This window comes from Miniopterus schreibersii (assembly GCF_964146895.1).
Source record: "Miniopterus schreibersii genome assembly, chromosome: 1".
Lineage (NCBI taxonomy): Eukaryota > Metazoa > Chordata > Mammalia > Chiroptera > Miniopteridae > Miniopterus > Miniopterus schreibersii.
In genome coordinates, this window is record NC_138101.1 from 144,774,352 (window position 1) to 144,793,684 (window position 19,333).

Sequence of the window (19,333 nt, forward strand, 5' to 3'; positions counted from 1 at the left end):
AGTTTCTCTATAACTACAAACAATGCTGTTGGGATGTTTATTGATAATGTGTTAGATCTATAGATCAATTTGGGGAGAATGAACATCTTTACTATAGTGAATCTTCTAATTCATGAATATGATATGTCTCTCCATTTAAATCTTCTTTGATTATTTTTAATCAGGGTTTATAGTTTTCAGCATAGATATATATTTTATTAACTTTAAACCTAAGTATTTCATTTTGGGGAGCTATTGTAAACTTTTTAAAATTCAAATTTCAATCATTTATCACTAGTGTATAGAAATGATTACTTTTTGTGGGTTGACCTTGAATCACTTGCTAAACTCATTTATTCTAGAAATTTTTTGTGGATTCCTTGGGATTGTCTACATAGACATTCATGCCATATGCAAACAGGGACAGTTTTATTTCTTCCTTTCTAATCTGTATGCCATTATTTCTTTGAATATTTTTGCCGCACCACTCTCATTCTCTTCTCAGTCTGGGTTTCTGATGACACAAATGTTAAACCTTATAATAGTCTCATAGGTCCCCAAGACTATTTAGTTTTAGCCTTCTTTTTTTGTTGTTCCAACTGGATCATCTCTTTTTTTTTTCCAATCAGGTATACAAAGTATTTTTCGCTTAAGTGCAGCATAAGGTCTATGCTATTTTTTTTTAAGTTTCCAACTGGATCATTTCTATTGATCTATTTTCAAATTCTGACTCTTTCATCTATCATATCCACTCTGCTACTGAGCCCATCCAGTAAGATTTTTATTTCCATTATTGTATTTCTCCATTCTAAAATTTCCATTTAGTTCTTTATATCTTCTACTTCTCTGCTGAGGTGTTTTTTTTAAATCTTCCTGCTCACTCTTGAACATTTAGTTCTTTGTATCTTCTGTTTCTCTGCTGAGACTTTTTATCTTCCTGCCCATTCCTGGAACATGGTCATTATAGCTGATTTAAAAATTCTTTGCGATAAACACCTGTGTTACCTTTTCCCATGTGAGTTTAAATTTTTCTCTTTTAAAGCTGAGTAATTCTAGATTGTATTTTGGACATTTTGAATATTATGTTATGAGACTCTGGGTTTTATTTAAGTCTCACTGAGAATGTCTGTGCTTTTTTTTTAGTCAGCAATTAACCCAGTTGGGTTCACAGTTCAAGTTCGAACATGTCTTCTGTGGGTTGTTTCCAATTTCAATTCAGTTATGTGTTCCATAACTGTCCCACGTAGTGTCCAGTTTGGGGACTGGGAGGTGGTCTATCCCATAATTCCATCCTCAATGTTTATTCATGCTGTTTAGAATCAGGCTCATGTATACACAGCTTGGACATCAGCTCAGCAGTCCATAAGCAATTTTAAGTGGTTTCCCTGCAATCTTCTGGTTCCCTAGGGCTCCCTTTTCTCAGTCTTCCAACAGAAAGCTGGGCTTCATTAACCACACTCTGCTGTGTATTTCCCATGACTGTGTCAGAAGTCAGGCCCAGGACGAGCAAGAGAAGAGCAGAGGGAGAAGAAAATGGGATTTGCTCCACTCTCTTAAGACCATAGCTCCTTCAATTTGAGAGGAAGGTTTCCTTTTCTCTGTGATTTAGGCTCCAGTCTGCACCCACTGAGACCACTGCAGCCACTGCCAAGGACTGCTTGAAGCCCAGGGTGCAAGAGAATGAAGAAAAGAAAAAAAAGAAGAAAAAAGAAAAAGATGTGGAATCACCACATTTTCTCTGAGCATTAGGAAACCCCTTTCCTGCTCCTTGAGTCAGAACTAGACGACCTCTCCTGGTGTTTTCTGTCCTTGTTAATAATGCTCACTTCCAAGTTTCAGGATACGTTAAGTTCAGGAGGGGGCATACTGGAAGAAAAAAATGGTAAACTCACCACCGGTTCACTGGTACTTTCAATTCTGGTCTTCTTCCCCAATCTGCCTCCTACTACTTATTTTTCAGAGTCCTCAAATAGCCACTCCAAGCATTCTGTCCAGGTTTTATAGCTGCATTCAGTGGGAGAGACAGGGCGAAGTATGCTTACTCCATCTTATCTGGAACCAGAACCTGGACTGTTTTTCTTAACAAACTTTGTAGAACTGATTGATTAAACTATCTGTATAGGTTTGATTATAAATTTTAAATTTTAAATAAATAAATCCTGTAGTAATCTTATCGAGGAAAAAGGAAGAGGCAAGCTAGTAGAATCACATTTTTTTAAGCCTACATATTTTTGGATATTACATGTTTAGGAAAAAAAGTGAAGCTCTTAACTGCACTTTATTTCTTTAAATCTTATTTTACCCGTGGATTTTTACAAATATTAGGCCTGTTATAAATTTTTTTAAAGGAAAAAAGAAAGTAGGAGTTATCCAAAGCATAAGACAAAGGAAAGCGGACTGCAGATGAGAGGCCATAAACTGTTTAGGAACTGAAAAAAAATGTGTCATGTTAAGGTGGATAGACTTTACCTGAGAAAAGGCAGGCCCTGAATTATTTTAGCAAAGGTGGGGGAGCAACACGATCCAACTGATATATTTGAAGGATCACTCCTGCTGCAGAACATAAAGGTGCACAGAAAATGACTCTTACTGTTTGAATCTAAGGGGTAACATAAAGTTGCAGAACAGTAGATATAAAGTATGATTCCACATGTTGTTGGGGGATATGGATAAGGAAGAAAGATTTTTTAAAATTTATTTTAGAGAGGGAAGAAGGGAGAGAAGGAGAGACAAACATAGATGTGAGAGAGATACATGGATCGGTTGCCTCCCATACATGCCCTGACCAGTGAGTGATCTAACAAGCAACCTAGGTATGTGCCTTGATCGGGATCGAACCCGAGAGTTTTTGGTGTGCAGGACGATGCTCTAACCAACTGAGCTGACACACCGGCCAGGGCAAGGGAAAAGATTTTATACACACACACAATCATTTCATTATATATGTCATTCATGACATATATGTGACATATATAATGATATGGTTATATATGTGTGCAGGAAACTAACTTTTTACTTTATTCTTCTGTTTAAGTTTTAAATTTTTTTACTGTGAACATTTATAGCCTTAAAAAGGTTGTAAATAAAATGGAGGTAGGTCTTATGTATGCATTAGATAAAAGATAGATATAAGATATTAAAACAAGACAAGTATGAATGAGTCTAACATTCAGTAGCACTGTTCCTAGCATATAGTAAGCACAAAAATGCTGCTATAGATCTCCCCACAAATAAGATATTATCGAACATTTATATAGTAACTTCACAACCCAAAACAGCTTTTTAATTAAATTACATTACACTAATTTACCATGTATTTTCAAGCATGGATTTTGAGATGTTCATAATTGTTATATTGCATTTTTACTATAAAAGAAATGTTTGCATTATTCTTTTCAATTTCTTAAGCACCAAAGAACATACTAAAAGGAAAAAGTAAAAGATCCTCCTTTCCTGGTACCTCTAATTCCAATATCCAAACATAACCATTCCCAGTGGTTCTTGAGTTCTATATGATTACAGACTTTCTTTGTGCATATAAACCACATATAAACATATGTGTATGTACATATACACACATATATACATTATATTCTATTTCAAGGAAATGGATCTCTGCTCCTTAAAATAATCTAGACCTATTCTAGTTCCTATTTGTCATTTTTCTAAACCCAAACAGAGTAATGAATAGACAAATTCCTGCGCGGGCAGACAATGTTAACTCTCCCAACTAGGTAAATGTTTAAAGTGAACATACTGAACAAATAAAGTTCTTAGCGATCTCCTAACACTCTTTAATAAAACAGATAAGTATTAACCAGGGCAAGCTAAATTACTTTAGAAGGAAAATTGCACAGGATGAAACAAACAGAAGGGCAGATGATAGGTTAAAGGATACAATGAAGGAGTAAGGGGTTATCCCTAACTTTTAGGTCCCAGAGTTTGACTACTATGCTCTCCCACAAAAGGAGTTATCAGAGATCTTATAATACCCTTTGATGGAGCCGATGAAACTTCACGAGGGCAAGCACCTTAAGGAGTAACTTTCGTAGACAGTCTTCTATAATGGAAAGAAATTACATATTTCTTACATTCTTATGTCTAGGGAAAGAACGTAGTTGCACTGCACAGCAGTAGCTGGAGACTTCAAGCAGGGAAGGCAGAGGAGGTGCAACTGCTCTTCTGTCATAGTGCCCCTTCTTCCAAACTCTCAGAGCTGTGCTCTGCAGTTTCCAAAACAAAAATAAAAACCAGAACCAACATCTCCGGGTAAAAAAAAGTCCCTGAAAGCCAAAACAAAATCACTTATTTATGGGCTATGCTGTTTTCTTCTGCATTTATATGGGGCAAGACAAACTGTTTCCGAACTACTTCAACTGAGAATAATAAAATTATTTGGTTATCAAATAATGGCATTTACTCTATTATTTCTTGATATTAATAGGATCCTCACTTGCTTTCAGAGGTTGTAGAGGATAAAATTTTTGAAATAATTAAATAAACTTAATTAATTACCTTCTCATCCAAAGTAATATATAAAGAGAAAAACCTCAATTTTACTCAAGTTGGTGCTTTGAAAGAACACAAAAAATAAGATATGCTGATCATTCACAACATGACATAGAGGGCTAAAATAGAGCAGAGGCAGGACAACTTTCTAGTCATTCAATGATTTCAGTAGTGATTTTTAAATACAAACTTTAAAAAATCCTCACCTGAGGATACAGTTTATTGATTTTAGAGAGAGAGTAAGAGAGGGAGGAAGGGAGGGAGGGAAGGAGAGAAATATCAACGTGAGAGAGAAACATGGATCAGTGCCCTGACCAGGAGATCGAACCCACAACTTAGGTATGTGCCCTCACCAGGAACCGTACCCACAACTTTTTTAGTGTACGGGAGGACACTCCAACCTACTAAGCCACCTGGTCAAGGCTACAACAACCTTCATTAGATTGAACACATTATGAAAAGAATACACAAGAATTAGTGAGATATCTGATCTACAGAATATTTTTAAAGAAAAACTATTTTATGCTTGGTATATATTTATACACCAACTGGAAGCAAGTTAACAAAATATAAACTTTTAAAGATCCTAGAAAGACTCCCTTTGGTGAAAAGATATACTAAGATATACACTAAGTCTAAATTATAGCAATTTTACAATATTGTGGATTCCCAAAACATTAGACCCACCTATATGCAAAGATTAAAAACACTTCTAAAGCAAACAGAAATCATTTTCTGGAAGATTCAAATGACTGCCTTCTATAACAATGGAGAGTTGAATATGTAATATTCAACTTAGGTTTTGAGAACCTAAGTCCTAGTTGGCCAAAGGTAACTTTATCAACTAGTATTTATAGCACTCTTTAACAAATTATTCCAGAACCTCAATATTTCTTTTTCTTATCATAAAAAACAACAATGAATCTTATGAAAAAAATAATCAGAAATAGAAGAATAATGTTATTCTATTCTCCCACATCTCCATTTACAAATGTGTGCTATTACCAAATACAAAGCTACCTCATGCTATTATTTTGCCATGGAGCACAAAATAAATGTCAAGTGTAAATGCATAGAATTCCTGTCTTTTAAGAAGCTTGCAATTTAAAAGAGAACACATTTCATTTAGTTCCTTTTCTGGAGATTCAAAATGAAAAGGGAACCCAATGTATGGGAGAACATATTTGCCAATGATACATGTGATAAGGAGTTAATTTCCAAAATATATACTCATACAACTCAACAAAAAGAAGACAAATAACCCAACTGAAAAATGGGCAAAGGACCTGAATAGACACTTCTCCAAAGACGACATACAAATGGCCAAGAGACATATTAAAAAAATGCTCAATGTCACTAATTATCAGAGAGATGAGGTAGCACCTCACACCTGCCAGAATGGCTACCATTAATAAATCAACAAACAACAAGTTCTGGTGAGGATGTGGAGAAAAAGGAATCCTAGTACACTGCTGGTGGGGATGTAGGCTGGTACAACCACTATGGAAAACAGTGTGGAGCTTCGTCCAAAAATTAAAAATGTATCCAGTGATCATACTTCTAGGAATATATCTAAGAAGCCAGAAACAACAATCAGAATATATGCACCCCTATGTTCACTGCAGCACTGTTTACAACAGCTAAGATCTGGAAAGAGCCCAAGAAGAGCCCATCAGTAGATGAATGGATTAAAAAACTGTGGTATATTTACACCATGGAATACTATGCAGCTGTTAAAAAAAAAAAAAAAAAAAAGGATCTCTTACCCTTTGAGACAGCATTGAGGGACCTGGAAAGTATTATGCTAAGTGAAACAAGCCAGTCAGAGAAAGACAAGTATCACATGACCTCACTTATATGTGGAATCTAATGAACAAAATAAACTGAACAAAAAAGATCCAGAGATATAGCAGCATGCAACAGACTGTCATATTTGGGGAGGGGGGGGGGCAGGAAGAGATTAATCAATGAATTTATATGCGTACATGCATAGCCCGTGGACATACAATAGTTTGGAGAAGGCCTGGGGAGGGGGTAGGAGTAAGGTGCAAGGGGTCAATGGTGAAAATTAGGTACTTTCAACAATAAAGATAAATTTAAAAAATAAAAAGTAAAGGCTATTTTTGAGATATTGTGAAAAATTAAACAATGGCTAGATTTTAGATGGTACTGAGAAATTTTGTTAGGTGTTTAAGACTACTGTGTTTATGTTATTAAAAAAGGGATCCCAAAGGAGTCCCTTAATGTAAATTATGGACTTAGTTAATAACAATGTATCAATATTGGTTCACCAACTGTAACATGTGTACCATACTAATGCAAGATGTTAATAATAGGGGAAACTGAGGATGGGAGGGAATATTGGAAGTCTGTACTCTGTGCTCAATTTTTCTGTAAACCAAATATGGTTCTAAAAAGTAAAATTAAAGAAAAACTAGAACATGGGATTCCTTTCCAATGAGGTCCTGTAATCCATTCTTAAAACTGGTCACCTGAATGAAGCATTTCCACCACCTTATTACTTCACTTTTTCAATAATACAGATCCCCTGAATTTTCCTAAAGTTTAACATAAACTACCTCTAATATGTTCTAATACCATTTTTATGTGTGTGAAAGTAAGTGGCTAAAACTTTCTATATTTCAATAGATACAATTTAATGGATTCACTAAATCATCAACAAAGCTCTTATAGGCAAAGTAATGTCTGTCAAATTTTGATATATCTCCAAACACCTCCCACCTGAAACCCACAAATTCCTTTATTGTCTGATACTTTGTGACTCTATAAAATAAAGAATATTTTCTCCTTTTTCTCTTCCTTCTCCTCCTCCTTCTTCATCTTCATCTTTAAAAAAAAAGAGCTCTTATCCATTAGAGAAACAGAGTGAAGTATTTATAGATGACATATGTTTAGGATTTCTCTTTAAATACTCCAGCATGGTAGAAAATGTTAAAGGAGTAAGATATAGATGTGAGAAGACTGTCCAAATACTGATACTTGTTGAAGCTGAATATTGAATATGTGAATGTTCATTATATGATTCTCTACTTTTTTTGCTATATTTGAAATTTTTCATAATAAAAAGTTAGGGAAAAATCAAATTTAAGATTTACCTATCTCACCTGCAAGATTCTAGACACGTATCAAATTTTGTTAAGACGATAATGGAAATCTAACTCTTTAAAAAGTACATATTGATGATGACAGGTTCCTGAGGTACTTCAGAATTACTAGTGATCAGAGTTAAAATCATAGGACAGAATATTTTTTCCTCTTATACCAATATTGTACATAAAATTATATTCATTTTTTTAAAGTGGTATGGTAAAACTTTTTTTTAAATAAAAAATAATAAAAAAAAGAAAAAAGAAAGTGGTCTGGTGAGACATAGTAAGCTCAAGAGAGCATGAAAATGGAGAGGTGAAGATAGGGAGGAAGTCACTATAAAACATTTATTATTTAAGATGAGAGAGAAGAGAGAATAAAGAATCTAACAGACTATGAAGGCAATTATCCCCTTTCCACAAAGTTTCAAAGCAAATAAATTGAAAAACAAAGATCTCAAGGTAGTATAGTCACAAATGGAGAGAAGGAAGAAACACAAATAAGTGGGCATATAGAGGTGTATCTCTGAACAATGATATTAATAAAAGAAAAGACTTAATAAGTTTTATGGTTCTATTTACTAGGGACACCTTAGAGAATAATAACTGAGTGTAGGAGAAGTACTACCTAATAGACCTACAGACGGATGTTTTTGTTTTTAAAGTGACTAAAATATTCGAACCCATCTGTAAAAACCAAGTACAACTTAGGAGTTTAGCTTGATTCAATAGAGAATTTTAAGATTCATCTAGAATAGTTCAGAGAGCTTTGAAAAGGAGTAATCTGATGTAGTAGCATGGGGAAGGTCATTCAGAAGAAAAGATGAAGTAAAATGGTAAGGCCTTCACACTTTGGGACCCATAAGAAACGAACATACTCGTAATGAGAGTTACGTATGACCTGAAGAAATCTAGAGTTAAGTACAGGGAAAACAGAGAGAAAACTGAGAAGTAAAGGAATCCAGGAAAAGACCTTATAAGAATTATGAGACTGGCCGGGCGTGGCTCAGCAGTTGATCATCGACCTAGGGTCCGGAGATCACGGTTCAATTCCCGGTCAGGGCACATGCCCGAGTTGCGGGCTCGATCCCCAGTCAGGGGCGCGCAGGAGGCAGACGATCAATGACGACTCTCTCTTCATTGATGTTTCTCTCTCTCTCTCTCATTCTTCCTTCCTCTCTCTGAAATCAATAAAGACATATTTAATAAGAAAAATAGAATTTTGAAAATGGAGACTGATTTATTAAAAGGAACAAAATTTAGGGTTTGGGCTAAATTCACCACAAAGTATCTTTTTATCTTATAAAGAAACAAATCCTTATACCAGGTATCAAAATTTTATCAAATGAAAACCAACCGATCCTCTAAAGGGTGTGCCTCTTTTATATACCTTTCCCTTAAATACTTAGCCTTTTTGTTGGGGTTACTGAGAAGTCATTATGCCAAATGGAAGAGAAAAGCCATTCAGTCCCATAAAAATATTCTAAGGGTCTAGATTCCAATGCATGCTCAACAAAAAGAAGTTGTGAAGCATAGGTACACAGAAGGCGTAAGTTTGGAAGCCAAGGACAGAAAGTCAAGGGCTGCCTCATGGAAACACAGACCAGAAGGTAAAAACCTATTAACTTTTGGAATGTAAAGGGTTCTGAGGAACAGAATGTCATGCGGTTATAAGCCGATAGGAAAAACATTTTAGGTAATAGTATGAAAGATAAAATAGAAGGAAAGGAGAGACTAGCATCCAAGGTTTATCACTTAGAATCCTGACTAAACCATGGCCAAAATAGGCAGGAGATCCTACTAAAAAGGCTACAAAGCTATATCCTGCCTCACCTGGAAGCATCTCCTTGGGGCCAAGAAAGAGAAAGACAGGTGAAGTTGTCCAGGCCAAGCTGATGCTGACATACCTTTCATGGGTTTGACTGAGAGTAAAACAGATCTCCTAGGATCTGTGACCTCAGGAAGAGGTAGCTCCAGCTGTACCCATTTGTGGCTTCTATGTGACTGAGCTGAGAAGAAGCTCAAAAGAAATAGGGAGAAAGGAGAAAAGGTGAGAAAAAGAAGAGTGCCATCTTTTTCCCTATTCTTCCTTCTCCAATTATCCATTTTTTCTAGTAGTGACAAAGGGTGCATATCCACTATCTTCCTGACTTCCCATGTTTCAGGAGAGCTAAGTTTGGGCTAAAAATAACTATTAAACAGATCTATAATTTTATTAGCATCATGCTCTAATCAAACTAGCCACTTGGTACAGAAATTTGGATAATCAGAAAGCTTAAGGCAAAAGGCAAAATTAGAAGAATAGGTGTTGCCAGAATACATAATAAGCATTTCATTAACTTAATAGAAAATAACTGACTAGAATTACAAAAATCAGGGATTCACAAAGAAAGCACATTCACCTGAAAGACTATACAGCCATGAATTTGAAGGTCTAGTACACAGTATCTGACCTTGCTATTTCTACCAACTACAGTTACTTCTACCAATTACAGCAACTTCCTTTGCTCTATATGTTAGTACTAAATTCCTTTAGATGCTAATGAATGTCTCTTAACAATATCAAACCTTCTAGAGCTTAACAAGGTCACTTAATGTGTTAATCAAGCGTATTTAATTTTGATTCAGATAAAACATTTAAATATAATATCATATGTCGTTAAACTGAAAATAGAAAGATGATATAAACTAGCAATGTATTCAGTGTTTAAGTCACTGGATTGATGTCAGAAAAAAATTATTTATCCTTCTAGTAAAAAAATAGGGATCCAAGTAGTAAAAGGGACCTCAAAAATAAAAACAGAGCCAGAAAGAATTATTTTATGAAACTGAAATTAATGAAATCAACACATAGCAAGTAGTATTATTTCCATTCCATCCTGCAGTGTGATTTGAAGGCAGTTTCTTCCATGTGATTAAGGCATGTTTAACATCCAAAGATACCAGTAGAAATAACTCAAGAGTTATATATGCTTGGTTGTTTTTTAAGGCAAATTTTACCATAACATTTATGAAACCACTTTCTGAAACAAAATGTTTCAGGTAATTGACTCTCTCACATCCCTACTCACCATGAAAACAAATTGCCAAAGTCCAATTATTCTAAGAAATCAATATTTCCATTACTAGCTAGTGATAAAATTTCCAAGAGAAAAATGCTCAGCATGTTTATATCAATCTGACACCAGAATATTCAATTAATAGTTAGAGAATATAATTGAGGATCAGAAAGAAAACAATAAATTATAAATTGTTTGGTATATCATACAAAGCAACTTACCTTGTAGTTTTTTCAAGACAGCAACCTCCATTTTCAGAACTTGTTTTGGTTGTTGAGCCGATTCTACCTTCAATGCAACATTTTCTCTGGTAAGCATGTCCAAGGCATCGTAAATTTCTCCAAAGCCCCCACCCCCAATCTTCCTCAACTGCGTAAGAAATAAGAACAAACACAAACAAAATTACTAGAAGATTCTAATTGGAAACCAGTTTCTGATATTTAGAAAATATATATAATTTTGCTATTGCTATTATAAAAGATCTCAGTATTGTTAAATTAACCATGAATATGCCAAAAAGAAAACAAATTCCTAGAAATAATATTAGAACATTTTCCCACAGGTTTGTCTGCAAAAAGTAATAAAATTATTTCAACCAAAAACAATTTTAAATTTGGTATACAGCTAGCACCAGAATTGTCACAAAAACATAGGATCTCAAAGTTTCACTTCCCATAAATGCCTCTCAAAAACCAGATTTGTTGTTTTAATTCTCAGGCAATCATTTGAAGCTTTTTAAACCATGAAATGTTTTTGGCAATTGAAATCTTACCTGGAACCTGACTGAGATGTGTATGTGGGGAGGTTGGAGATGGGAGCAGGGCAGCCAGAGCCCAGCCCTCTCTGCAGCATTTACCCTCCTCTCCGAGGCACTGAACAGGCTCCAAAGAGCTCGCAAAAAGCTCCTGTTCTAAACTATCCCAGGGTTCACTATATATCTATATGCTCAAATAAGAGTAAACTCTAATCAAATGCAACACTTTCATCAAACACTTAATATTCTTCCTGATAAAACATGTTAGCTTAACTGGGAAATATCAGGATCTCTGTCGTAGTACTATAAGCAAGTTCTGAAGAGCTAGTGACAACTGGACCTGTAGAGCTGTGAGAAACTGGAGTGGAAGGAGGTGGGATAGGTATATACTTCAAGCTAGAAACAACATTCAATAGGCCTTCTTCCATTTCCTGAAATTAGGTCTTCTCTTTACCACATTATCAAACATCTAGAATGTGTTATAATGTAGAAAGTCATCACTGGAGACATAGAGTCATAAATCCCAACCACCCCAGAGACCTCACCTCAAGTCCCATTGCTTTCTCCTCGGGGTCAGTTATCGATTACTATATCTAGGCTGATTTCTTTAACTTCTGAATTTCTATAGGAATTATTTGCTTAATCCCTTAATTAATCCTTTTACTAGGCTACATACTTCAGATAGCACTTGAATTAACACACCCTCCTGCTTTTTAGCCTTTAATGTTGCTTAACTTTCCAACTTTCCATTGTCAATGTCCTAGCCCCCTACAGCGAAACTAAGCTTCTTCAAAGAGAAGGCCACTCCACCTATTTTTTGTTTTCCTCAGAACATTTGGCAAATTGACAACTATATATATAGGGTGGGGCAAAAGTAGGTTTGTAGTTGTTCATATGGAAAATAATACAATAATAAATAATAATGCAAGAATGAACTCTGTGTTTCATGTACTCACAACTGTAAACCTACTTTTGCCCCACCCTGTATTGCTAAATAACTATTCATTGCTTTGTATATATGAACCATAATCCTCCTCTATTCTGATTTGGTGATGGGAAGAGATACCATGAGGAACTCTGGTATGAGCTTGGGATTAAAAACAAAAGTTCCAATCCGGCTGGGCGTGGCTAAGTGGTTGAGCATCGACCTAGGATCCAGGAGATTACAGTTCGATTCCTGGTCAGGGCACATGCCCGGGTTGTGAGCTCCATCCCCAGTCCAGGGTGTGCAGGAGGCAGCCGATCAATGATGACTCTCTTCATTGATGTTTCTCGCCCTCTCTCCCTTTCCCTTCTCTCTCTGAAATCAATAAAGATACATTTAAAAAACAAAAACAGTTCCAGAACTTAATTTTGGTTAAATAAATTGCTCTTTGTTGGGTCCTAATTGGTTCTTGTGAGTCTTTATATTTTTTTCATTAAACAAAGCCTAGTGTAACTTAGAAAACTCATAAAAAGTCACAGGCATCTTTCTAATTATGGACTGTGATAAGAGAGGACTTCGTATTTACCTCATAAAAACCTTAATAAATGACGGAACAAAAAAAAAGTCTAGGCTGAAGTAAATGATTTTGTTCCTTGCTCTATTTCTATAATGTCATTTGAAAAGTAGTAAAGCATTAATTTTTTTATTGAACTTGACAAAGCCCTAAGACATCAGTGCTTATGAGGGAAAGAGACAGAGAGAGTTTAGTATGATGGGGGTAAGCAGATTAGAGACAAAATAAAGGTAAGGCCTATGACAGATTGTGTTGTCTGAAGACAGCCACAACAATATTGCCCATCATTTTGCTCTGTCAATGTGACCTTGTCACTTCCCCATCAAAAGGTAGAGTCCATTTCCCCAGCCCCTTAAATCTGTGTGGATCTTGTGACTGCTTTAACCAATATAACATTGCAAGTAACACTGCGCCAGCTGTAATAATGGCCCTTAACCAGCCTATAGCTTCTGTTAACTTGTTTCTAAAGAGCCAGCCACCTGAGAAGCCATAGCCCTGTGAAGCAGTCCTAGAAAAATGAGCCACCAGTTGTGTGTGTGGGGGGGGGGGACAGGCGGGGTGAAGCAACTAAGGATGCCCAAGGCACCAAACAAACCATCTGAAAATGAATCCTCCAACCAAACCAACCCTGCTAGTACCACATGGCTAAGGGACAAACCACCCAGACTAACTTCCCAAATTCCCAACGCACAAAATTGTGAGCAAAATGAATGTTTTAGCTCAGCAGCTGAGGATTGACCTAGGATCCAGGAGATTGTGGTTCGATTCCTAGTCAGGACACATGCCCAAGTTTTGGGCTCGATCCCCAGTGGGGGGCGTGCAGGAAGAAACTGATCAATGACTCTCTCATCATTGATGTTTCTATCTCTCTCCTTCTCCCTTCCTCTCTGAAATCAATAAAGATATATTTTTTTAAAAAAATGAATGAATGTTGAAGTCTCCAAGTTTTGATGTAGTTTGTTACGTAACTGTAGATAACCAAAACACAATTTTTAACAATGAGCCTGTGATTTCTTACTAAAATTGCCTCTGTGCCTCCCAAATTTGGGTGACATGCTCCACACACATATTAGCTCAAATTATCAGAAAAAAACAACTATGCCAGGCATAGCTTCATTTGCCACCTTTTAATGACTCCTGGTAAACAGTCAACTTTTATTACAGCAGTTACTACAAAGCTCTCACCAAAGCAACACTCATTTCTGATTTACATAAAAGATTACCAATTGTTGAAATCTGCCTGCATCCATGATGATGACATAGTCCTTTTCTTATACTTACTCAAGTAAATTTTCAAAGCCTATTGATTTGCCTAATCAACTGTTCCATTAAAGCAAAATTTTTATTTCTAAAGGAAGAATCTTCTTTTTCCAATCTGTTGACAAATTAAGGAAACCACTAAAATAGCTTTGCTAAACCTGCCAATGGAGCAAAACTTTGAGTAACAAAAGACTGGGTATATTTTGTTTTCAATATATTTAAATGTTCCAAAACAGAAACAGCTCCCTTGAGAGGAGGAGAGATGGCAGATTCCAAGTCTAGGGCAAGGAAGCCATCAAAAGACTGTTAGAATCATGTTAAAAGAACTCAAGAGATAACTTGAAGGGTGTCCCCTTAGTTGAATGAGACAATTTGAGCATCAGTAAGGATAATAACTATGAAGAACTAAAACACATTAAATTTGTTTAAATCCATGAATTCTTAATTATATTTTTAAAAGTTCTCATTGGTCACTTTTAGATGATGCTAGGGAGCCAATTCATTATTTTTAAAATTGGTAAATTAAGAAAAAGAATCAAGCATTTATCCTGTTTTCCTAATCAAACTATATCTCAGATAATCAAATAGTTGATGATGAGAAATTTCACTTTATAGATGTACTTTAATACATGAAAGAAAGAATATCACCAATCTGCAATCCCTAATGAATTAACAGACCAAGACAATGATCCACAGTACTAACACCACAAAAATGATGGGCAATAAATCAGTATGTACTGCCTGTTGAAAGTTCACAATACCCTTTATGAGAAAAATGCCTCCACCTCAGATTAGGTCTGAACTCAGATTAAATCAAGGCTCTATACATAATTAACATTTTACATAAAATACATGACAGAGAACCATGTTAACATCACAGGGAAGCAATCAGAAAAATCTAAACCATGGAAAATTGTACAGGCAAATGGCCCAGTTTCTCCAACAAATAATAAGTAAAAAGAGATTAAAAAAAGAACCTAAAAATTAAAAAACTTAAATGATGTTACCAACTGCAATATCCAGACTTTATTTGGGTTTGATCCAAAACGTCAAAAAAAATTTCTGATATATCACCTCGGGCAAGGGAAACAAAAGAAAAAATAAACAAATGGGACTATATCAAACTAAAAAGTTTTTGCACAGCAAAGAAAATCATCAAAAAATAAAAAGACAAGCCACTGAATGGGAGAATACATTTGCCAATGATACATCTGATAAGGGGTTAATATCCCAAAATTTATAAAGAATTTATAATACTTAACACCAAAAAAAACTCCCAAACAATCAAATAAATAAATGGGCAAAGGATCTAAATAGACACTTCTCCAAAGAAGACATACAGATGGCCAACAGACATATGAAAAGATGCTCAATGTCACTAATCATCAGAGAAATGCAAATAAAATCCACAATGAGATATCACCTCACACCTGTCAGAATGGCTATCATTAATAAATCAACAAACAAGTGTTGGTGAGGATACAGAAAAAAGGAAACCCTCATGCACTGTTGGTAGGAATGCATATTGGTGCAGCCACTGTGGAAAACAGTATGGGGTTACCTCAAAAAATGAAAAAGGGAACTGCCTTATGACCCAGCAATCCCACTTCTGGGAATATATCCAAAGAAACCTAAAACACTAATTTGAAAGAACATATGAACCTCTATGATCACTGCAGCATTATTTACAATAGCCAAGATTTGGAAGCAGCCCAAGTGTTCATCAGTAGATGAGTAGATAAAAAAGTTGTGGTACATTTACACAATGGAATACTATTTGGCCATTAAAAAAAAGGAATCTTACCCTTTGTTACAGCCTGGATGGACCTGGAGAGTATTATGCTAAGTGAAATAAGCCAGTCAGAGAAAGACAAGTACCATATGATTTCATTCATATATGGAATCTAATGAACAAAATCAACTAACAAACAAAATAGAAACAGAGGCAGGGCTACATGGAACAGACTGACAGCTATCAGGGGAGGAGGGTTGGTGGACTGGGTGAAAAAGGTAAAGATATTAAGAAGGAAAAAAACCTCTTAGACATAGACAACAGTGTGGTGATTATCAGAGGGGCAGGGGGCTGGGGGGAGGTATAAGAGGGGAAATAAATGATGATGTAAGGAGATTTGACTTGGGATGGTGAACACATAATACAATATACAGATGATGTCTTATAGAACTGTATGCCTGAAACCTATACAATTTTATTAACCCATGTCACCTCAATAAATTCAATTGCAATAATAATAATAATAACTTATAAAACAACTGGGAATATGAAAGCTGGAAGGATACTTTATGATTTTAAGAAATTATTACTTTTTAGATATAATAATGATATGATTATGTTTTACAAAGAAGTGTTTATCTTTTAGAGATACATACTGAAGGACACATAAAAAATGCTAAGGGAAAATATATGTTTAAAAATATTTTGGGAGGGAGGTTAAAAAGATGAAACAAGCCCGGCCGGGCGTGGCTCAGTGGTTAAGCATCGACCTAGGATCCAGGCGATCAGGGTTCGATTCCCGGTCAGGGCACATGCCCGGGTTGCGGGCTGCAGCCGATCAATGACTCTCTCATCATTGACGTTTCTATCTCTCTCTCTCCCTCTCCTTTCCTCTCTCTGAAATCAATAAAGATATATTTAAAAAAACAAAAAACAAAGATGAAACAAGATTGACTATAAATTGATAACTGTTTAAGCTGGAGCATGAATACATGGAGGTTCATTCTATCAGTGTTGCCATTTCTATGTATACTTACAATTTTCCTTAATAAAGGGTTTAAAACAAAAAAGAGCAGTTCATTATACTATATTTTTTTAACTTTTTTTAAATCCTCATCTAAGGATATTTTTTCCATTGATTTACAGAGAAAGTAGAGGGGTAAGAGAAAGAAACATCAATGTGAGAGAGACACATCGACTAGTTGCCTCCAACATGGGCCCCGAGACCAAGGCAGGGATCGAGCCTGCAACCGAGATACATCCCCTTGGCTGGAATCAAACCTGGGACCCTTCAGTCTGCAGGCCAACACACTAACCACTGTGCCAAACCGGCTAGGGTTGTACTGTATTTTTAAAATTTGTTCTTTCCCTAAGAACACTTTTATTTACCTTACTCAGTATTAGCTATCAGGTTAGAAAAATTTACTATTATATAAAACCAAACTTAATCATAGGTAAAAAACTGAAAATAACTGCTTTAGCAAGCAATATATGTATTATTCTTTAATGAAACGCTGTTTTTTTTTTAATCAAGACACCAAAAACTACCCCTCAAATCTATCCATCCATCCATCTCTCTCTCTCTCTCTCTCTGACATATACTCACCACTTTCCATCTTTCTTTGACCAGGATTCCAACACTGAGGATGTCTGGTTGCTCTCCTCCTCCACTCATCGCAATTCACTGATAAGATAGAAAGGCTACACAGGCATCCAGCTCCCAAGGGTGGTTTCCATTTAACCTAAAACAAAAGAAATAGCAACAGCATATCAGGACTAATTAATTAACACAAACATTCTAGCACCAAGTAGCACTACTAATCCTATACATTAGGTTGCTTTGTTAGAAAGGGGAAGAACCCACAAACTCAGTTCCAAAATCTGTTTAGTGCATATTTTTTAAAAAACACTTATCTTTCCATTACAGATACTAGCAAAATAGCTAGACATTTCAAAAACATTACATTACAACACAGATATAACTTACAGATAGCTGAGATTGCAAGACTAAAGAGAAAGCATGGTGTCAATAAATAGCAGTTGATCCAAACAGACCACTATCCTAAGTATAACATTGCTAAAGAAAAAGATCTGGTACCTAATGTATAACAGCTTATAATTTAACAGGTTGTAAGTCAGAGCTTACCATCATCAGAGCTAATAACATTTTAATGTTACATAATGCACTTAAAATGCATAGGAAATATACATGAGCCACAAACCCAATGCAATGATATTGTATGAAAAAGAGAACAACATGAACAACTCACCTATAGAAAATAAAAAAACAGCAGAAAAATATGGCCTAAAGGAGATGAAAACTGTGACCTAATATTATGGAACAAACTAAAGTATGAAAAAGAAGTTTTAAGAAAACATAAATCATAATTAGAAAATTAAATAAGAGAGCTAGGCAACAGGAAAACATAAAAGGAAACCTGAGAGAACTCAGAAAAGGATCAAAAGTGAAAGAAAATGAAATGAAGATTCAGGTAGATGAGACATGAGAGAAGATACCATGCAAATAAGGGAGAAAAGAGAAAGGAGAAAAATGAAAAAATAATTTTTAAGGAAATAAAAAGTGATAAATAAAAGGAAAAGTAAATACAAAATAGTTATTATAGAAGGCTCCCAGAAAGAAAGTCAAAGCTATAAATTAGAACAAATACTAGCCACTGCAATTCAAGAAAATTTTCTAGAAATAAAAAAAGGCTAAACCTGCATGTTGAAATGGTATACCACATACCTAAGAAAACAACTCAGAAGGTTAACACCAAGACACAGCCTAACAAAACCACTGAATTTTAAAGGAGGAAATAAATTCAGTGGGCATCATGAAGAAAGTACAAATTACTTACAACGCAAAGAAAATCAGACTGATGACAGACACTGGCACACACAGCTTTTATTAGTAGACAATGGAATTATATATTTAAATACCCAAGGAAATAAAATGTGAGCCAAGGATATTCTATCCTGCCAAACTAACCTTCAAGGCTAAACAAAATAAGCAGTTATGAACACACAGAACTAAAAAAGTATTGTTCCAGGAAATGCCCCTAGGAATCAACTATATAACAAGTATCAGACAATCAAAAAATTATGGTAGAAGATTTGGCATGAGGATTGACCTGAAAAGGCCTAAAAGCAATGAGCACCCCTGCCTCTAAATTGTAGACTCTAAACATCCTTTCCCACTAAAAGAAATCCGGGCTCCTTGGAGAAATGGTTTATTCTAGGTCTGGCATAGGAAACTGTACACAAACTAAATATAGGACATCTTGTCAAGTGAGAAAGCAAAAATGTTAACAATACTACTACAAGAAAATTAAATGGCAATCAGAGACAACTGAAAGGATTCTCATTTGCCAAGGATTAAACAATCTGAACATATACAAGAATGGTGATTGCAATGATTGGAAAACATCAAAAAT

The 19,333-nt window shown here is 35.4% G+C and overlaps 1 protein-coding gene across 5 annotated transcripts in view; it reads right to left on the bottom strand.

Annotated features, from left to right (window-relative positions):
- TTBK2 (tau tubulin kinase 2) overlaps window positions 1-19,333 on the bottom strand; it is a 123,337-nt gene that overhangs the window by 80,197 nt on the left and 23,807 nt on the right. For 3 of the 5 annotated variants that reach the window (XM_081153944.1, XM_081153942.1, XM_081153943.1), the window contains exons 2-3: window positions 17,506-17,641; window positions 10,876-11,023 (exon numbers count right to left, since the gene is read on the bottom strand). In XM_081153944.1, the coding sequence (XP_081010070.1) occupies window positions 10,876-11,023; window positions 17,506-17,574 (217 nt within the window). In that variant the 5' untranslated portion in view covers window positions 17,575-17,641. Of the gene's footprint in view, window positions 1-1,871; window positions 1,984-4,070; window positions 4,120-10,875; window positions 11,024-17,505; window positions 17,642-19,333 lie in introns of those variants that run through there. The other 2 variants (XM_081153945.1, XM_081153946.1) reach the window with 2 other exon arrangements.